Below are 23380 nucleotides of genomic sequence, written 5' to 3'. Positions count from 1 at the left end.
TCGCGCTGGTGAAACGAATAAATGTATTTTCAAGATGTTGACATACATGCCTTAACACGGCACAATCTAAATCAAATCACTACTGCCCGAGGTAAAATTTAGATATGATTTTAATCAAATGTACGCTTTGCCAAAAATAAGATTCTAAACCTGTCGTGTTTCGAGAAAACACAATTTTCAGTAATCTTATAATTTTTTTTTTTACAAATTTAAAAAAAAAATTATTGTATACATGTAGTATGTATAAACGGTAATCTGCAATGATTGGAACTGATATAAAACTATTCTTTGGGCAGTTTAAATAGCAATGGTTAAAAAAAAGAGTTAAAGTTTAACATTAAATGCTGACAATATAAACTGGGGGCGTGGGGGTGACTATTGACTCAACCCCTTGCCCAAATGTGCAAGCGCCCATGGGATCTACCTTTTCTCCATGTGATACGCCTTATTATTCCACCGGGACAAGCCCATTTTGCATATTCTGGTCAGCTTTGGCTAAATTGCAAAATAGCTAAAGTTTTGATTTAAGTACGCAAACAATAAAGCCGGTGTGACTAATGAACATACTCCTTATCATTGCATTGATCTTATGAAAAGGACTGAATTTCGGACATACTTCAAAGAAACCGTGTTCGACAGTGTGTGTATGTGTAAGCACCAGCAATTGATTGCCAAATAAACGATGCCTATTTTGTTGTTACTTACGATGCCATGGACTTCAGGTTTAAGTCTTAATGCTTGCAACACTGTTTGCTGAACAAAATATTTATTCAGAATTAATTCTTTAGGGCCACATATACTGCACGGTATATTTTGTTGTATTCCTTGTAATTTAATCATGGTAATTAAACTTTACATATACGGTAGAGGAAGGTCAGGTGTTAACTGGCCGAGTTTCTTTGGCGGAAATGAAGATGCGATTTTGTTTGCAGATAAAATTTCACAGTGATCATTCATTTAAGCTAATTGGTGACAATTTTATTCTTTTAGTTTTTTTATACTATAGTACTGTTGTAGTTGTTTAAAAACATCTGAAAATTACTTGAATAATGTTTAATTTTCACGTTCTATTCACTGAAGAAGAAAAAAAGAAAAAAAAAAAACTGTTGTGAGATAGTAATTATTTCATCCAGTGCTCGATTTAGACGTGTTTGAGTGTGATTTGAATTTTTAACGTAGCTTTAACAATTTTTCAGTCATATCACTACGATGTCTGCAGTGTGGAAGTTTAGACTGTGGATTGCATTCGTTATATCTATTTACAAATGGTTTGGGGTTGGGGTGCTTTTTATCTGACAAATGAAAATTGACAGACATAATGTAATAATCGGAACTCCCTGCGAAAAATTTAGAGATATTACGAGATCGGGGTAGATGAGGAAATACCCCCCAAATCGGAGGTTTTTCTCCTGGCTTGAGAGTTGACAGGTATGAATTGTCCGGGATTTTGGAATTTCAGTCAGAGCTTGAGTTTATTTAAGTCACCAGCCCGGGGCCTGTGCCTAAAAAAAATATTTTAGCACTGGCCAGTACAGTACATAAACTAGTATATCAGAGTGCAGATTCAAGTTTTAAATGTGCAACCCAAATGTGGTCTCCTTCCGTCTGCCTCGCTCGCCAATGTTTATGTTTGTATTCGAGGACTGGCTATTATTGCGTCATGGTACAACGTGATCTGTCGGCTCATCAAACCTCGGAAAAACTCGGCAATTTACGGAATCGTGGTATCTTCCATGCATTAAAAGCACTACTCGCTTACGATATTTAATTTATAAACATGACAGTCGAATTAAAATCTGTAGAGAATTAAATACGTAAAAGGAAAATTTTGATTTCTAGTCTCCTTTAAGGCAGAGAGCTTGCTTGCGTTAAGTTTTGTGCAAGGACAAACGGCCGTTTTTATCATCTTCGGACTTACTCAAAATCAAAATATCGTACAAAATTTGAGAAACCATTGTATGTTCCGGCACAGATAACAGGTCCTCGATACTTTGGATGACCTATTTTTAATATCACCGTATCGCTTTCCAAGAATTATTATTCTCAGCTGATATATACGGTGAGAGACAAACGTTGTGATCTCAACCACTACCCGTACACTTTCAGGTTTGTATTTTGCCTCATCAGTTCATATTTAAATATGACACTCTGAAATATGTACATGCCCATTGAGAATCTACTTGCGCGCATGTGTGTGTGTGTGTATGTGTGTTTTGAAATAAGAACAAGAACTTGAAACAAAACCATTTAGACGACAAAATTAGAAACATGCCAAAATTCTTTTCAATTAGCTTGCCGTTTTTCGTTCTATACATTAACTCTCACATCTGTGCGTCTTGACACTCGATAAGTATTGTCTCACCATCCTATCATTTTTTCGATGCATTGGTTTTAACGTACAAGAAAGGACCACATACACGTTTCCCTGCATTTCCGAACACAACATTCTGCCTCAATGATGCATACAGATACATCATACAAAATGAACGTAATAAACAGTTAGATAATGTTCAAAATATATGCATATCACTAGGTCAATAATGATCATTGGAATTTTTGTTATAAATTCTTTATTTACAGAACAAAAACACTGAATTTCATTTCAGTAATTCCATCTTACACAAAATATTTTGGGTGACACAGAGAATCACGATCTTGTGTCATCAAAATTTCTTTTTTCAATTGAAACATTTTTCTTTCAAGAATTTCCAGCATTCTTCTAATGTTCTTCTTTGTGAGAACATTTATATTTTGAAGTCTCCATTAGTCTGTTATTGTATGCCTGCTATGGTATGTACAGCTTATCTGGGAATCTACACATGGAGCTAAATAATTTAACATTGATTTGTGTAGTAAATATTGAAGATAAATAATTTCCAAAGAAAACTAATAACAATATATTATTATATGATTATATTAATCGGGGACGTTAAGGCACAACTATTATGATATGTTTTACAATGGCATCAATGATAAAACTATGATGCTTATAACATGGATGTTGATACATAAACAACAAAAAATATATTTCATAATGCATATACTACATTGTCTTCCATTTGCTGTTATTTATCCGTTGCTCACTTCACCTACTTTTACACAGTTTTTTAGTAAACTTCTGTATTTCTATGTCCATTGTTCGTTTTTATGAACCAAGTTCTACTTGTTTGTATTTAGTCTGTACTTTTAGCTGTAACTGTAGTAGTGGGGCTACCCCGCTTGTCCCCGACGTTTTATTAGACCGTGAGTTTACCTCTGACATTATGGTTGTTCGTGATTGTGATATTGTCCTCTATGAGGCCGTAATTCGTACAGGAAGTTAACATCACTAAAGACACCTTTCTTGTCTCCAGTCGCTGAAGAGTCATAGGAATAAACCTTGCGGCAGATACTTAAGATGCGATGATTTATCTGATTTAGGCACACTTCTGAGAAAGGCTCACTTTGCGTAAGTTACGGCGGACGTAACTTCTGACATTGTTTGCAAGTAACGGCATTTTTAGTGAAACGATCCCATGATGATTTGGTAAGTTTTAAAGAATAGGTATTAGAACCTTTAAAGTTTTCAAATTTTTTCAGGACTACACATAGACTAACCTGTGAGCCTGGTCATTTTGTAACGTATTGTATAGCAGCATCCATATATTATACGTAAATAGGAAACGCCTACTTTTGCGCGAAAACGTATGCTCGGATGCGAATATATATATATATATATATATATATATATATATATATATATATATATATATATATATATGTATATATATATATATATATATATATATATTCCTGGACGTAGGTAGGTAAGTAGGTAAGTACAAAATTAAACATAAATTCAATTATCCAACCATACACATAAAGATAGTAATTATTAAAATTATTTGGCCAGAATACTAGCTAGGTTGATTAGTAAGTAGGAAGTTCAATTGGTAGTTGGTAAAAGAGGTGAAACAATCAACATGAATCCACTTGTCCAACCATACACATAAAGAGGGTATCTATTAAAATGCTTGGGCTAAATGATAAAAAGAGTCTCTCAAATAATACAAGGTGTATTTATGTAATACATATAATACATTAAGTCAAACGAACTTTTCCTCAATTTGTTTGATACGTAAAAAAGTCATACAATTTGTAAACCTAAACAGTTTAGCCAATTTTTGTATAATACGTACATTATATACTTTCCAATATTGTATTTTAATTATGATGGGTAGACTTATATAATCCTAGACGTAGGTAGGTAAGTACAAAATTAAACATAAATCCAATTATCCAACCATACACATAAAGAGAGTAATTATTAAAATTATTTGGAAAGAATACTAGCTAGGTTGATTAGTAAGTAGGAAGTTCAATTGGTAGTTGGTAAAAGAGGTGAAACAATCAACGTGAATCCACTTGTCCAACCATGCACATAAAGAGGGTATCTATTAAAATGCTTGGGCTAAATGACAAAAAGAGTCTCTCAAATAATACAAGGTGTATTTATGCAATACATATAATACATTAAGTCAAACGAACTTTTCTTCAATTTGTTTGATACGTGAAAAAGTCATACATTTTGTAAACGTAAAAGGTTGAGCCGATTTTTATATAATACGTAGATTACATGCTTTCCAATATTGTATTTTAATTATGATGGTTAGACTTAAGGAAAAGATGAATTCCTGATTTGATGAAGCAAATATCGTCAAAATATAATATATAAAGATGCATGCATATATAAAAGCAAACTATATATAACCCGTCGTTGCACCCGTAACGTTGATACTTCTTAATTAATTAATCCCAGTGTATCTCAGTCTTGTTTGGCGGACCTGTAGTCACCCATTACTAAATGGAAGGTTCCATATACTGACTTAAAATACGATCTGACTCAGTATGTTCTATACGCGTGGCAAAATATGTGGAATTGATTTTTAGAAAATTCGACGTAGAATAAATAGTTTCCCACCTAACTTCAACCTGATATAAAATACATGATATAAAGAGTTCAGGAAATTCGCTGAAAACATTCCTGTCTATATATGGAGTAGAAATTGGCATTGTTAATATGGATATCGATCTTAATTTAAAAATAATAAATATTGTACTTCAAAGTGGCATGTTCTAAACTGTACAATCAGTACTTTATATATCTGGCCAACCTAATCTGAGGTAGATAAATCGATTTTGCCATTACAGGTCATGCAACATGATGTTTGACTATTATAAATACTGTGACAAAAATGATGAACAATTCATTATATCATAAGACACATGGTATGAAGGTTTAATTATAAATTTATTCTTCGTTTTCAAACAAGAAAGCAGTATGTAATAATGTCGACTGTTGTGCGATACATATATCTAAACTTGATTCATAGCTAAAGTGAAATATAAGTTGTAGAAAAATTGCCACTGCCCTTTCGTGAAGATGAGCAGCAGCAAAATCTTAACAGTTTTACTTATTTTAAGAGTTGTTTTTCATTTGGGGTATTCAACCTATACTCATACCCTACAGTGATGAAATATATATCCACATCAAGTCTTTATATTAGTATAACCACGATACTGGTATCGTCACTCTATGTTGCACAATGTGTTCATATTATTCACTGATGGAATACACCCGAGTATTTCAAGTCTAAATTTTATCGTTATTTAATATTTGCCATCAGATTTAAGAAACATTAACTATTGAATGCTGCATTATATGTACATATCATATTCATGTACACATTACACATCGATATGGTTACATCATTTGCATACAAAAGTTGACTAGACAGCTAAGATTTCAAATTTAAAGAGATTTTGTGTGCATTAGAACCATATCAAAGTGATTTTATACACTGGAACATTTCATATATGAATGAAAACGGATTATAATGGATCGAAGCTTTATAGGATTGTCAATTTACAAATTATCTTCTCCAAGTTATTTGGTGACTATACACGTACAGATAATTTGCATTCGCATTATGTGGCTTGATCACTGTGACTTCTGGGTGTGCAATAACTGGAATTACCTTTCTAGAGATTGTAAACAAGTGAAATGAATAATTATTTATAATTAATAATATCAATTTTGACCTTATGTCCGGTTTTGAGTGAAACGTAGATCTTTAGTGTGCATGCTAAATTATATTTTTTATAAACAGCATCTTTTAAAATATGGTTTTGTGCACCAATGCCAACTTGATAAATGATACACGTACTAAGTTGTTCGAAATGGTCATTATAAATTGTGCAATATAATATTGTGTCAATTCTTTAATTGATCAGTTTGTATTTTAATGACACTATTTCATGTGATTTGTTTGCTCTTGCATGATAAAACTTTCGAATAATATCATGAAATACGTTGTGTGAATATAAAACACAGTTGCCCATTTATATTTATATAAATGCAATCCATAATCTTCAAATTTCATTTATTTTTCTTCTTTCAAATATATAACGATACGTCGAAATAAGTAAACGTACAAATGAACTAAATTTAAAGCGGGAGAGAAATAAAAAGGGAGACAATTGCAGACTGGAAATAAATACAGCATAACAAGATAGCGTTCAACTGGATGACATCTGCGTAACATCCAAAGCTGAGAAGTTGGCTAATTAATCCGGATTAGCGGAATATTCCTGTAGAAATGTTTTCTAGTGGTTTGATTGAATATGTCATAAAACCAGTTCTTTTAAGGTTTTTGTTTTTGGTTTTCTTCTTCCATATATATGGTACACCAACATCATTTGCGTAACATTAGAAGACGTCAATGCCAAGGTGATTTCCGTCGAATTCATTCAAGCAGTCTTTGATACATAGGTGTTTACAAATATTCTCTTCTATACTCAGTAACGCAGGCTACATATGATCTCTAGTATTCATTGTTTTATATAAATCTGAAAGGCTTTAAAATCCGTACTCTTTTTGTCACATTTAGTCTGATTGAGTTGGTTAAGGTTGAAAGCAAAATAACTTGTTGCTGAATATTCCCATTTTCACTAATATTTCATTTGGAAATGGACGTGTCTTCATACTGGATTGCTCTCAGTCAAATATGGTAAATTTCTGTTGAGTACTATTTAAGAATTTGAATGTTTTTTTCTTAGTAACGTGGTCAATGTTTGATGGCATCATGGAAGGAAGTGATTTGCTGATACCATTGTTAAACAGGTATCATGACTGTTAGATTTTGAGGAAAACACTGCAAGTTGAACCTTTCATATGTCTTCTAAACATAAGGCATCTTAAGGTTCGGACGGGGAACCAAATTCACGAGGGAATGAGACACGAAGGCACGTATCGTCATTAGACTGACGACCACAGGTATCTCTGTTTACCAATTCGATGGATATGGTTAATGCAGAGCTAATGAGAAAAACAGAAACAACTTATCTATTAAACTATGTATGATATACTAAAATAAGAAAGCTGAAACAACGGAATAAAGTAGAGGAACGATGTGTTTCTACATGACCCTTAATGAAAACCTACAACAATTTTGTTTTGGAAACCTCATTCTTTTGGACAAATTTAAAATGTACAAGACTAGTAAAACAGGATTTAATCAATATTGATTTCCAAACCCTTCTTAAAAGAATTTAAATAAAAAAATAAAATAAGATTGAAAATTTAAAGTATGTATATTCCAAGCACAAATGTTCGGAAAGGAAATCTGAAAATTTGCAGTATTGAAGATATAACTTAATTAGCTGGGCTATGTTTATAGGCAAAAATACAGTTTGCACAAATTAAGATATACATTGTATACACTTTATCATTCAGTAATAGTTATAATTCAATGAAGATATTATTTTTTATGGACAATAAGAACGAGAACGTTGGACAGGGAGATAAATGTCTTTTCAGAAGTTGGAGTATGTTTCAAACTTCTTAATGTACTGCAATATGCATTCGTGGCAAAACTGGAATTGTTCCTAAAAGGAAAACAAAAAACAAACAATCTTAGTAGTAAATACGTCATAGAAGAAAAGAGAAGTTACGCAGTTCGGAATGCATTATTATATATTATTGTTGACAAATGATCATTATGATGCACACATTTAGTTATAATCAATCGAAACAAGATAGATAACGCCTTGTGTGCATTTCATACCAGTATTATCTACGCGTATACCTACCTACCTACCTACCTTCATACATACATACATACATACATATACATACGTACGTACGTGCGTGCGTGCATGCGTACGTACGTACATGCATACATACACATACATGCATACATACATACATACATACATACATACATACATACATACATACATACATACATACATACATACATACATATATACATACATACATACATACGATATTGTGCAAATGTCTCTCATGAGACACTGTTGATGTGTAGGTGTTCAAGGACACCTTCAGTTAGTCTTTGGATCATTTGTTTTGTCCCCCAACAGCTCGCTTTCAATCGCTGAGTTCGCCAAAGAGCACCTATTTTGGAAGACGTTCATCGTGCATAAGGACGATGTGTCCGGCCCACCTAACTTGGACCATTTGCAGTAGCGTGGAGACAGAATCGGATGCAGGCCCTTGTGAAAACCTCGGTATCAGGAATTTTGTCGTGTCACCTTATTCGCAAAATCTTTCGGAGACAGCTCATGTGAAATTGATTACGTTATTGAAAATGACTGGTATATACAGTTCATGTCTCACTGTCATACAGGAGGGTGATGATTGCTGTAGCACGGTACACTTTGGGCTTGGTGGTAAGACTGACTCCATTGCAGTCCCAAACCCAAACATGTCCATGTAGTCTCCAGAAGGCTGAGCTGGCTTTGACCACTCTGCTGCTGACCAGATACGTGAACCTGTCGACAACCTGGAGTTTCATACTGTGATGCTGGGTGGTTAACAATATGGCTTCCCAGTTGCAGGTTCGTACATGACTTCTGTCTTTTTGGTGCTTATCGTGAGTTCCTAGATGTCGTATGCCTGAGCGAACCTGTTCATGCTGGTCTGCATGTTTTATTATTAGCAGGCATTGAAGGCGGATTCGTCAGCAAAGAGGAAGTCCGTAATGACTGTTTTCTCCACACAGGTGAATTCCAGTAGCACCCTGGGGTCGCACAAATTTCCGTCAGACCTGTATCTGACATGGATGTCCTCATCACTCTTTTAAACGCATCTGTGAGCATGGCAGTGAACATTATGCTGAAAGGGTGGGTGCCAGAACGCATCGGAGTGTTCACCATCGTCCTTTATGCGGGCCATCATGACGTCGTGGCATGGCAGTGAACATTATGCTGAAAGGGTGGGTGCCAGAACGCATCGGAGTGTTCACCATCGTCCTTTATGCGGGCCATCATGACGTCGTGGAACTGGCGAACGACTGTGATGAACTTCTAAGTACAGCCTAATCTTTCAATTATCTTCAAAAGTCTGTATCTGCTGACCGTATCGAACACCTTTGTCATTTATGTCTCTGTGTTGCTTCATTAACTAATTCTAGAATAGTTGTGCAGCAAAAATCACGTTGACTGTCCCGCGACCTGTGAGTAAACCACACTATCTTTCGGGTAGTAGACCTTGCTCAAGTCTGAAGGAGGCGATTGAGCAGAACGCGAGAAAGTGGTTTCTCAGGAATTGACAAGGTATTTCTTTGTGGTTTTCTTAGCACTGATAGTAGCCCTGTAGAGGTAAATTCTGTAAACGTCTTTAAATGTTATATGGGACCATTCCTTCATTCCATATTGCTTGTAAGCGGTCTATGAGCGTTTTCAGCAGTATATGTACCCAACATTGCACGCCTCGGCATGTATTACATTTGATCCTGGGACGTCTCCACAGGACAACTGACTAATGGCTTCTTAACCGCTTGCATACTGGGTGGAGTGTTCAGCTCAGCATTAGGTTCCACTTGAAGCAAGCGTTCCATTGCATCATCGTTGATGGATGATAGACAGTTGATTACATTACTGAAATGTTTGGCCCATCGCTATTGGAGTAAGCAGTGTTTTCCCATATGCACTGAGAAGAATATAGTACGCAGAGGACTAAGGAGGTGGGCAGCTTTCATGGCATCGTAGAAGCACTTTGAGTAATTTCTGTCTGCATGGACCTGAATATGGTCTGCTTTAGTGTCTGTCCAGGAGTGCTGGATCTTGCAAAGCTTCACCTGAACTGTCCTGCACATGGTGAAGGCTGCCCTCTTGGAGTGTGATGAGGGGTTGTTTAGAAAGGCTCTGTGTAGGCCTTATTTTTCATGGCCTTTCTCCGTTGTTTTGCCGTGGCTGTCCTGTTAGCCTCGCAAGCTGAAGCACCTTTAGTGATGGAGCAGCGCCTTGCGATCCTGTTCTTGGCAATCTAATTCCATGCGTCATAGTTAATGCCAATGTACTTCAATGACGTCATCAGGGTGTCCTTGTAACGCTTTCTCTGTCCTCCTTTGCTGCGTTTTTCTTGTTCAAACTCGCCATAAAAGTATTTTTTGAGATGCCACTGGTCTGGCATGCAACCTACAAGACCTGCCCATCGCAATTATGAATTAATCATGATGTTATAAATGCTAATAAGGCGTGCTTGGGCAAGGACCTCGGTATCCGGGATCCTGGCTTGCCACTTTATATTTTGGAGTATTTTGAAGCATGTAGTGTCGAAGTGATGCATTACTTTGATACACATTCCAGATTTCGCAGGCGTATAATAACACAGGGAGTACTGTCGATCTGTACACCTTCAACTTTGTCTGAAGACTAATGCCTCGTCTCGTCCAGATCTTGGTGTGCAGTAAGCCGAATGCTGAGTTGGCGTTTGCAATCCTGGCATTAACTGCGTCATCTATTAAGACATTATGGGACAGAGTGCTGCCAAGAATGATCAACTTATTCGCTTCGCCCAGTTTGTTGTCGTTGACTGTGAGTTTTGGCTCAGCATACGGTTTTTCAGGGACTGGGTGATACATTTATTCAGTCTTCTATGTGTTGATCGCACGGCCGAAATTTGTGCAAGCATTATAGGACTTGTCGACGTTTTTTTACTTGTCAGCTTCAGAACCTGCGTTGATGGGGAAGTCATCAGCACATACAAAGTCTCTGATGAAGTATGTTGTGACCTTAGTTTTTGCTTGGAGCCGAACAGTTTGCCATTAGTTCGGTATTTGATGCTGATTCCTACGTCACCATCTCTGAAGGCATTAGTGAGCATGGCTGAGAACAATATAATGAAAAGTGTTGGCGCCTGTACACAACCATGCTGTACTCCGTTTGAGACAGGAAAGGAATCTGATGTCTTACCATTGTTCCGCACTATAGTTTGCATACCATCGTGGAATTTGTACACCATGGTGATACATTCACTTTGGCACCCGTACTTGGCCATGATCTTCTGCAGGTGCTCTTTGCTAACAGTGTCGAAGGCCTTGGTCAGGTCTTCAAAGATCGAGAAATTGTAAGTATTCTGCTCTCGGCTTTCCTCTTGCAACTGCCTAGCAGCGAACACCATGTCCATGGTTCCACGCTCCTTTCGGAATCCACATTGACTTTCTGGTAGGAGTTCATAGTCAAGGTGTGATGTGAGATGGTTGAGGAGAATCTTGGCGAGTATTTTGCCTGCGATAGAGAGCAAAGAGATACCTCGGTAGTTGTCACAAGCCTTAAGATTTCCTATGCGCTGATGCAGATGTATAATAGTATCATCTGTGAATTCCCGTGGGATCGTCTCTTTATTCTTTATGAGATGAAACAATGATGCAGCTTTTCAGTCAGAGCTGCACCGCTTTCCTTGTATATCTCTGCTGCGATTGAGTCTGAGTCAGGAGTCATGCCACTTAAGAGCAGAAGTATTACTTTCTGGGTCTCTAACATGATTCGTGGGCCATTCAGTGATCCCTTGACTGGCACATTGACTGGTACTTTAAGAAGCCGATTACTGGCTTCATTATTGATGAATGTTGAGCGTCTAATGACGCAGTTGAAGTGCTCAGCCCACCTTTCGAGGATCTTCTCTTTGTATGTGATCAGTGTGTTCCCAACAGCACTGAGGTGAGGGGATGATCCTGATGATGATGGGCCATTTACTTCATTCAGCGCATCATGAAAACCTCTGCATATCATGCTTGACAGCATGGTTTTGGATCTCATCAACTGTGTTACTCAGCCTGAAATCCTGCATCTTCCGCAGTTCCTGTTGAACAGTTGTACGGATGTTAATGAAGGTATCTTTCTTTGAAGTGGTCATAGGATAATTTGTGTATGCTTTATAGTGATGATGCTTTTCATCCATCAGCTCCATGATGTTTTCGCATTTCTCATCAAGTCAGCTGTTGTGCTTTCTGGTGGATTTCCCTAAGATCTCTGTTGTGGTTTTGTATACCAGTTCTCTAAGGGTCACGCAGGCTGCATTCACATTCTGTATGTCCCGAGTGGTGGAATGCAAATGGTTTTTCACAGTGCTGACACAGGTCGATTTGGAGTTCGAGTTCTTCAGCCTGGCGATGTTCAGACGTTTTGGAATATTCTTGCCTTGCGGGCGTCTTTTAGGTTGGATACGGATGTTTGGCTTGGAGACTACAGGACGATGGTCAGTCCAACATTCTGCACGTGTACTTAGTCACATCCCGCATATCCCTCTTCCTGACTAACCCGTAGTCAATGAGATGACTGTACTTAAATTAGAGCTGCATCCATGTATTTTTGTTGCGGGTAGGGATGCAGAAAACTGTGTTGGTGATGAGCTGTTCATGCTCTTCGCATGTCAGAAGCAATAGAAGACCATTACTGTTGACAGTATACCTTCCAATGACCCATTCCCAGCATATGCTGTCAGAGCCGATATAAGAAAACTAGGGATGATGAGCTTGTCAGATTTGAGAACAGAGGTTATGATAGAGTGGAGTTCATAAAACGTGCCCCTTGTTTCATCTGGATTGACCAATGGTTAGTGCGTAGGCACTGATGATTGTAACATGCTTTATTCCATTCGATAGTGGGAGTTTCATGGCCATTAGCATGACATTCACACCCTTTGTAAGATCAGCTAGCTTGTTAACAAAATCAGGCTTCACTACCAAGACTACTCCAGCCTCACGTTGCTCCTCACTTCCTCCCCACCAAACGACGGTGTAGTCTTATATAGATGTTATATACTAGATACTAGCTCTCTGCCCATAAGGGCAATTCTCATCCGAGGGCTGTCAGCATAATTTTTATAGAAAGGGATGATTTTCATCTTTTTCTTTGTAGTGTTTCCACCTCTGATGTAGGGTCCCCTCCAGCCGCCGTTAGCTAGTTAGGGAAGGATAGAACATGCAGGTTTTACTTTTCTAGCCCCTTGCTAATGCCATTGATGAGAGCAGTGTGAATCCTAAAAAAAGGATTGCACAGTAGCTCATGAGGCTGCTGGACTCCACTGCTGCTCCGTGTTAGTGATGAACTACCATATGGCCTGAGTAGCCTGTGTGAAGATTTGCGGCTACGGCTGCCAGTGTACCCACACCTGCCGGTTTGTCGCTCGTCCTTCCCTGCAGGACTTTGTGCTGAAGGATGACCAAATGACTTGCTCGTTGACTTGGACTAAAGTGAGGAAGGGCAAAGTATCCCAAAGGAGGCAAGACTGTACCCCCACAAGAGGTGCTACCCGTCCAATACACTCCTGTACACTCCACATGATATATACATACATATATGCATGCATACATACATACATACATATATACGTACATACATACATACATACATACATACATACATACATACATACATACACCTTACCAACGTATTTGCAATGGACCGAATATCTGTTTTCTCTTTGCAAGCAGACCGTTTTATATGTTTTTATGATTCAAATGTCAATTCGTGAAAGCGTAATTATTCATTTTCATGAAAAAATGTATTTTGTTCTAATCTAACCCGATATAGACGAGAAAATCCTTTGTTTCATTAAGAATATACCGTAATGTACTGTTATTAGTCGCTTTAAACCGTCCTACATTGCTTGAACAGTACAATCAAATAGTAAGATTACCTATACTATAGTACAAAGTAGATAGAGCCACATACATATATATATATAGATACAGATATGCAAATATAGACACTTACATAATTTGGTATGATCTGCTGACGAATTGCTCGTATTCGTTTAATCGTCTGGGTAATCGCCACGTCTCGTTCCACGTTCAGTCTGTCAATCACCGTGGAAATAACACAGTACAATCCGCTCCTCTCAGCACCATTGCTTGAGCGAGAACATGACATTCAATGAAACCTCAAGCTCCTATTTTCAATTACTGCATTATTAACTCGTATGTTTGTTTCAAATGTCAGTGTTGTCTATTGTTAATTAATTAAGTAATAACAAAATTACAATATTGGAACTAATGAATATATCATAATTTAAAGTCCAGCAAACAAAAGTATATGCTGTCGACAATTTTATAAACCTTTAAGAGCATTTAGAATATGATCAGACAACGTAGTAAAAAGAAACGTATTTATGTACTAGAAATAATGATAAAGTGAGACATTACCCTGCATCGGATATTCAATAATTGAAATTAGATAGATATAGATACAGAGAGATTACCCATTTTGATAATTTCTAAATGGATGAGATACTTATATTTATAAAATCTTCGAGAAGGATACACCGAGAACATACATGCAGTGGACAACGAGAGGTTTTGCATCCCTTTCTTTTTGCCATTTGTCAACAGCATCAACAAGTTGCAGAAATGATTCAGTGTTTTCGGGTATATCTGCTGTTTCAGTCCACTTCGTAAATTGAAACTGTTTTATGGATCTTGTAGCCTCATCCTCAAAAATATAAATAAACATTTTAGTTTGGTTTTAAATTTTCGACACTTTTCAGTACTCATTGCGCGTTAGGATGTCCCAGCTTTATCAGGATTTTAGTCATAGAAGACTAGGTTAACAATATAATCTAGTCAGAAATTGCAAAATAATGATGTCAAAAGCGACGTCATTGATACAAATCGCAAGACACTTAAAAGAGGCAGTTCACAGCTACATATATATATATATATATATATATATATATATATATATATATATATATATATATATATATATATATATATATATATATAGAGAGAGAGAGAGAGAGAGAGAGAGAGAGAGAGAGAGAGAGAGAGAGAGAGAGAATCGGTATGAGAAATACAGGGAGACACAGAGATGGTGAGAGGAATGGTTGCACATAAACTTTGACATATCAGCTGAACAATCATCTGGATTTTTAAAATTACAGATTATTAAATTCAACTTACCCCAATAAATGAGAAGGATAATGTACGTTCCAGAAAATTTTTGTGTCTTTCTTGCTTTGCAAGTCTTATTGAGAACATTCCAAACCGCACTTCTCTGTCTTTAGGCCAGTAGATTCCAATCTGTAAAAATTGTATTGTCTCAATCTGAATTCACTACACAGGAATCCTCAACAGTAAAATAATATGTCAAACGAGAAAGCGAAAAGCACATTAGAAACAAACGACTGAGGTTCAGAAAGATTGCGATGATTAATAGTTATTCCCAGCGTGATATTGGGTGATATGAAATTAAATTCAAAGCCATGCCCTGGGATTTTAGAATACGTTCTACCACCATAAAGAGTTAAACTGGGTCAAATACTGAGAACTATAACGGTGCTTAGAAAATGTATTGAATAATCTGTACATTGTCATCCACAGACAAAATGAAAATATAAAATGTCACCCACTCCTGTCCCCACAACGCACAAAGAAGACTGAAAAGGGAAGTGGAGCTTAACGAACTGGTTAGCACGATAACACAACGTAATGGTCTATGGACTTCAGAAGTGACATATCTGATTTAACTATTTGCTGAATAATTTATAAAGATTAAAAATAATATAACTTGGAGGGTTTCAGAATTTTTAAAGGTTTTAAGACATATCATGGATGACCATTTCGCCGGTTCAGCTTTCCTAGGAAGATTGCCTTTACGGAGAGTTCGAAATGTAAAGTACCAAGCGTGATATGTTATATTGCAATGGGATTTATTCACGTAGAACGTGTTCCACATATGTTAGTATAAATTAAAGAAGTGATGAATATGAGAAAATTATTAAAAAAATATATCAAAGAAACTAAATAATTTAAAATGTATTGACGTAGGACCTTGTTATTTATAATCATTTCTACATGAAGCTTTTCAAGACACTAGCATTTTATGACTTTATTAATTTATTGTTTCTTTTAGATAATATCCAGAGCCTCTTAGAAGTTCTTAAATACTGTATCGTTTTCTTTGAACACTATTGAGTGCGTAGGATGGGCAACTTCCTGTCTTGATCACATTCTACGGAAGTGATTTATCAAAGTATGGGGGATGGGCATACTATTGAGATCTTTGTAACTGAAGTTAGTTTCGTGTAAACATTTTTGCCAGTTTCAGGATGAATAAAAGTAGCGAGATGCTTTTGTTGTTTGCCGAAAGTAAGTCGCGATAAGATAACTCGTAGATAATCGAGCAAAGGAGCTGACGACTTTGCCAAAATGTTTAATTGGCTGCAAACCTGGAAACATGCGAATATATATGTATGTATAATGCCATTGAGGTTCAAGTACCTATAATCATGCACTTTTCTTAAAATATCAATATTAGAACCGTTTCTGTAAATTAAACCCATTTTGATAGTGTAACAAATCGACCATTTACTTAAAAGTACAGCCGATTCGGCACATTGAAATCCCAAATAATGAGTTGATATCAACAAAACAAATGCATAAGGTCTTGTTTCTTTTGTAATTTTCTAAAGCATTTGTCTTTGTGCTTATTTGGCGAGTCGATTAGGTAATTAGGTCAACATACGTCACGTGTTTTCGAGCTCTCCGAGTTAAGCATGATGATTGTTCTGATTTCGAGATCATTGATCATTCTCCAGAAGTCGATGACGGTGTCTGTTAGAGGCATTTGCGTCAAAATAAACCCCATTTTCTGTCGGTGACTCTGAAATGTTGATAGATGCTTACTAAGTAAAACAGAGACCATTCTGACACTGTGCCACACTAGTTTATGATTTAGCGTTTTAAAATGCATTATATGCGTAAGTTTCATTACATCCGAGTAGAAGAAAAATATCTTAAAGTAAAATAAAATACCTTTAATGTTAACTAGTTACTTTGAGATATAACAAGCTAATAATTCTAAATGAATGAATACAAACTGTTGAATACTGAGAGTTTGACATAACGTTTTTATATCAGAGGTTGGTAAATGTGTTGTGCACAAGACACAAACATATACTCACTGGTACTATAACAGCATTGATGTAGTCATTTCTGCTCGAAACTAGTGTACTGAGATACACCCTGTGTCTGTCAGCTGCAAAAAATGTTAAACATTTGTTAGATTGTCGTGATATAAAATATAGAAGAGTCCTAATTTAACTCCAATTCTCTGATGCTTGCTACATGATTGACCTTTATAAAAGATTTAGAAAGTAATTTGTAAATTAATGTTAAGAAGAACCAAACTCAGTCATAAATAGCTATACCATCATCGATATTATGCAATATAGTTTTTGTTTCTGGTATATTCTTTTCTAATTGTCTACATCCACTATGTCATACGACAATGTTTGTATGCTTTTATGCGTTCGAATCATTTGAATTATATTTTCACTCGAGAGTTACAATTGTGGGTGAGGTATGTTATAAATATACCTTAAAGTTTTCTTTAGGTGTCATTTACTCGTTTTCTTTATGTAACCTAGAAAAGCATTCTAAGAGTTTTCTTATTTTAATTCCAGGTTACATTAACACTGACATGTGTGTGTGTGTGTGTGTGTGTGTGTGTGAGTGTGTGATTCGGGTTTTAAACGTAGTTTTAACATTATTTCAGTTTTATCGCACGATGTCTTCAGTTTGTCAGTTTATAGTGATGTCTTGCAATGGGACATTATGCAGCAGAAATATAGCATCATGTCCCACCCAGTCACATTATCCTGACACCAGGCCGACCAGTCTTAATAATACCCCCATAATGCTGAGCACCTAGCGAGGTGGCTGTTAGTACCGTTTTTGCAGGTTTTTGGCATGACGCGGCAGGGTTCGAACTCGCAATCTCCCGCATTCGAGGCGGACGCTCTAACCACATTGCCACATATCGGATTACATTGTCATTTGGGGTATGCCACAAATGTTATAGTAATTTTAGATAATATCATCTAATTTAGGTGATATATAATATTTACCTGGCAATATATTTTTATGTCTGTTTTTAGCTATGTTTTCAGACTTTTTAGCGGCACTGAACTCATCTTGTTTCGAATCGCATCCCTCTTCATCATTATCCTCCATTTTAATGGTAGCGTACACATTCTCGTGGCTGAAAACTTCATTTTGCAACCTCTGGAAAAATATTAGTATGATCAACTAAATGATATACAAACTTTAATCTAGTGGTCCTTCGTGTATTTTTAAAACTTACTAGTTGTATAAAGTGAAGCCTGTGGTTTGTCAGGGGCATCTGATGAAAAATGGCTTCTTGAAATATGGTTGTTTTAAGAATGCATTTGAGCAAGTGGCCGATAAACAAATTATGAAAGATAGATTATTGATGTTAACAGGTGATCTTTAAATAAACATGTTAAGCACAATTTGTTCAATAACAACTTTCATTATCAGTCATTAGAATGAAGCAGAAAAGCGTCATTAAAAGGACATAACTGTATCAAATATGAACACGTTCATTATCTGATTTTAGTAGTAAGTGGGATATTAAATGTTCATGAACAAATGGACATACTTAGTAGTAGGTGGGATATTAAATATTCATAAACAAATGAACATAATAAAAATAAGTCAAATACATTGAAAATAAATAATGCGTCGATAAAAGTGACAAAAGTACTCAACCTCATATTCAAGCTCTAGTTTGATCTTTCCACTTTCACTATTAACTTCCATTAACTCATTGTACACTTTCGGAAAGTTATCCGACGACGTCGCCGTTCCTGACAACATTAAGGCTTCCACTAGTGTCTCATGAAGGAAAATATACTGTTCCTACAATCACAAAAAATATTACACGAAATACACTTGCCAGTCTAATGTATGTAACAATCAAATCGACACATAGTTTTAACAAAAGCATATTTCATGACATCCCTACTCCCAAATGGAAATTAGAAATCTGTAAACCTGCTTGATTAAAAATCGCATGTGGTGTTTGTTAGGAACTGTTTATCCCATTTCCCAAAATACTTTCTATGTGGTCTTTAAACTAAGTGAACAAATATGTATAATTTACATGGCCGACAAACGTGTCTCACGTTTATTTATACCTTTCATAGAGATACATATTATTCTTTATGATCAGAATTTTATGTTGCCTTAAGAGTATGGATACCAATATTGGTATTATGACCTTTGTTTGCACTAAATTCACTCTTTGACGTCGCAGGTTCGATACACATGCCAACACATTCACAAGTCCTTCCACCTTCGCTTGGTTTGCCAGGTAGTCCAGTGCTATATATGTTCCAGTCCGACCGATTCCTGCACTAAATGAAAGATGAACTAAGCTAAATTGGCCATGACAAAATTAACGTAAGAACGCTGTTTCTGCTTCAGTGAGCTATTATGTCATCTTTTATCGCAGTAACTGAGCGTCTGAATTGATATAAAAATGTTTGCAAGACAGACTAGAACGAGACAATAAGCTGGTAAATGAAGAAATCGTTTCTACGTGACTTCAGACAGATTATTCCTAACAACCAGTGCACATTTTAAAAAGGTAGAAAATATTCTGACAGGGTAATTAATCAAGACGTCCGTTATGAGACTGAAACATATGTGTGAAAATGTACAAATATGACATCATCATATTAAGGAAGAATGGGGTATAAATTAACACCAAAATTATTAAGAATTAATGCCGAAAATAATTAGGAACAAACCATAAGCCAAATATTTTATATACACTTTAAACAAACTCTATTTTTCGAAGTACCAGGTTGCTTCAGTGACCAGAATAATTCTAAAATTAATTCAGTTTTGGGCTCAACAATTGAGACACTATTGTTAAGGAAAACTGTTGGTCGTAAAATCCTCCAAGAAACAAGCAAACACACACGCATACAAGTACATAATAAGGTATTGCACCTGCAGTGGACAACGATTGGTCTTGTTGTAGGTACTCTGTTAACACTTCTCCAGAACTGAACAATAGAAGAAGCAGCCTTCGGTACACCTTTGTCTGGCCACGCTGTGTAGTGGAATTGAGTCAAGCGCTTTGACAGGATGCCCTGAAAATTATTAAATTAGCTACATCGCAAAATCACACACATCTAATATATAAACAATCATATCTATCTTTTTTCTGTCTGTGTCCCGCTTGCCAGACAAAATGTTCCGTGTTCGAAACTCGCAGCACCAACCAAATTTGTTGTATGTCTTTTTGCATTTTTATCTTCAGTTTTTCTTTTATACTCGCTTATCCGAATTTGTTTTCTATTGTATTTGTGTTTACTTTTTATTCTCGTTTTAGGACCAACAATTAACCTAGTGCATAAATATAACACAGGACCTACCTACCTTATTTCAGTCAATATCAAGAAATTGGGAACATGAAATGAACAAACTTTTGTATCTTTCATAGCCAAACGTTAAAACATTTCTAGGAGAAATGGATCAGACTATATATTTGAAACACTGTATCTTATAAATTGACTAAAACAATGTTGATATCATCATGAGTACGAATAAAAAATACATATGTCTTCTTTGACCTCGTTGCACGAGGAGCTTGTAATCTGAATTATATATTGATATCTGCAATTATAATTGTACTTACAACAGTCATTTCCAAGGTACGCATGTCGTAGTCAGCAAACAAATCCGTATCAAGCAGTCTCACAGCAACGCTGCCAAATGCACTACTTTGTCCCACCTCCACCGGCCAATATAATTCACACTTTTGCTATAAAAAGTGTACAGAACGAGCCAAATGGGTATTGTGATTAGAATTCTTTTCTCTAACTCACGTAATACCATAAACACCGACCACCAGGAGATCAAGCTCTGCAGAAATGCAGATTGTTATAATCAAAAACAATCACTGGCTTAATAAAATCATAATATTTTAAGGTAAAGAAACAAAATGTTATGATATTATTAAAATGCAGACACTAAATATTTGAAAAACGATACCGGACAAGTGAAAACTAATTAGAAAGGTACATCCACTAAAAGGTCTATCAAAGAAAAAATCATGGTGAAGGTAGCTGATGAAAATGAGAGAGGACTATTATATTGTATAATAGCTTACACGTGTCCATTTCAATCCAGTAATGTTATATAAATTTGCATGCATTTCAGTGTACGTACATTTCCACCTTCCACAAGTCCCGTGAGCATAACTATCTTTTCCACGTCATATTGCCACAGCATCCGCCAAAAATCATCGATGTTATCTTTGGTTGTACCTTCAACAAAATATGCCAGAGGTACCTGTACCAGTACAGTAACTTTACAATACTAAACAATAAAGCATAATTGAAGAATTACGTTTAAAATATATTGAGCATAATCTCAGTCACCGAGGCGAAATATCGCTGTTAATGGATACTGGCTTTCGCACACGAAATCTAGCCACTGTATCTTGAAGGCCTTAGCAAAAACCACTTACAATAAAGTATATGTCTATAACATACTAATGTAAGTTATATCAACAAAATTTAATCCATAAACATATAAAACAATAATTGAAAATCATATAACTAAGAAATGCATTTATATCTTACAATGATTATGACATTGTGTCCTTTGAAATTGTAAAGTTTAAAGAATACATAGACGTTAGATGTGAGTTTGTATACCTTGAGAAGCGATATACATCTTTGGACCGGAATAGCCCTACAATAATAATAATAATAATAATAATAATAATAATAATAATAATAATAATAATAATAATAATAAATACAACAACAAAAAATAAATAATTTTTGGAGGCAACGTTAGGGGCATGGTACTAGAAATAGTTATACTAGTAATAGTAGTAGTAGTAGGTGTAGTACTAAAATATAGAAGTGAAAGCATAGATGAAGAAAAATGGGTAAGACATTTTATAATAGAATAGTACATGTGTACTTGCGCTTTCCGTCTCAATACAAACCGTAGATATTAATCGAGATCATTTAATTAAAGTATTTTGCCACGAAAGATTACAATAGAAATATTAAAAAAAAAAACACAATTAAAAAATAGTTTTGTTAATCATCATATGAGCGAGAATGGTTACAAAGAATAAAAAATAAGATGATAATATGAGTTTACAAATATTCCATCAATTTTGTTCGTATACCAGTAGCACTATATTTATAAATATCCAAAACTACGTCAGTTTCGTTTTTGGATCAGGAGATTGTTGCAAAAGCAATGTAATATAACCATGTGTCAACATCAGTTATCTAAAGGTTTTTGTTGCGATGGTGTAAAACACTCACGTCAACAAAAGATGCATTGATGTAGTCACTGTCATCATTACCCATTGGATTAAGTAGAACACGGTTTACGTCATCTGAAGCCAGAAATAGAACAAATATGAGTTTGGAATAATTTAGACCTCAGTTTTATTTAATTATTCATATTACAATTTCTCAGATTAATATAATTAGCACGGGAATAAAATCACAGAGTGTCAAATTACAATAATTCGTTCTTCACAAGTCTCGTTATGATTCAGAATGCAAAACCAATAATTTAATCAATTAGTAAAATTTACTGATTGGCTTTCTTTTTAAAATAAGCTTACATCTAAGTTATTTCGAGGCTGTTAAAAATTATTGATATTACCAATAACTACGAGATGGGTTCAAATGTTATACATCATTGAATAATAGCAAGTTTATCGCAGAATAATTTGTGTTTGATTTATTGTAATTTATTTTTCATTCCTTTATAATCATGTCAGGATGTTTTTGAGAACTGAATTTGATATTGATGACATTCTGAGTTATAGCCTTTTTTCTGTAGAAAAAGATAGCATCATCATTGACTGACGCAGGCTCATGCAAAGTGATAAACGAATATTTCTGCACGATATCATCAATTATGTGTTCCGGTGTGTTTCCTGAAAATGACTTCAGTCAACAGTGACAGATAATTTCAAATTACAGTTGATTCGATAACTTAATGTATTTGTTACGTATTTGTAAATTGCATTACAATTACAAAATGTATTCGTCCGAAACATTTCCATAGATTTCTTTACTTGGTATGCCAGCTAGGTGTTAATGTTCCAATTGTTTTACTACATGTCCTTTTATTCATAATCATCATACGTGATCATTAAAGTGCAGTTGTTACTAGATACCAACCTTTCTTTTACGTTTATTTATAATTTATCAAGAATATTTACTTTTCAGATGATA

The 23380-nt window shown here is 35.5% G+C and overlaps 1 protein-coding gene across 1 annotated transcript in view; it reads right to left on the bottom strand.

The window, feature by feature from the left end:
• Positions 1-4042: 4042 nt before the first annotated feature.
• The window catches only part of LOC149798411 (receptor-type tyrosine-protein phosphatase epsilon-like), a 111738-nt gene continuing 92400 nt past the window's right edge, over positions 4043-23380 (bottom strand). Inside the window, exons 12-25 of the mRNA XM_089963609.1 lie at positions 22454-22527; positions 21824-21860; positions 21333-21430; positions 20800-20925; positions 20109-20251; positions 19372-19507; positions 18861-19010; positions 18197-18353; positions 17252-17325; positions 16813-16950; positions 15249-15368; positions 14624-14778; positions 14065-14200; positions 4043-7926 (exon numbers count right to left, since the gene is read on the bottom strand). Coding sequence (XP_089819735.1) covers positions 7855-7926; positions 14065-14200; positions 14624-14778; positions 15249-15368; positions 16813-16950; positions 17252-17325; positions 18197-18353; positions 18861-19010; positions 19372-19507; positions 20109-20251; positions 20800-20925; positions 21333-21430; positions 21824-21860; positions 22454-22527 — 1616 coding nt within the window. The 3' untranslated portion in view covers positions 4043-7854. The remainder of the gene's footprint in view (positions 7927-14064; positions 14201-14623; positions 14779-15248; positions 15369-16812; positions 16951-17251; positions 17326-18196; positions 18354-18860; positions 19011-19371; positions 19508-20108; positions 20252-20799; positions 20926-21332; positions 21431-21823; positions 21861-22453; positions 22528-23380) is intronic.

The sequence above is a fragment of the Sinohyriopsis cumingii genome, chromosome 6, assembly GCF_028554795.1.
Source record: "Sinohyriopsis cumingii isolate HCF-2022 chromosome 6, ASM2855479v2, whole genome shotgun sequence".
Taxonomy (NCBI): domain Eukaryota; kingdom Metazoa; phylum Mollusca; class Bivalvia; order Unionida; family Unionidae; genus Sinohyriopsis; species Sinohyriopsis cumingii.
The sequence above is the reverse complement of the archived record's forward strand: the minus strand, read 5'-3'. Positions and strand labels throughout refer to the sequence as shown.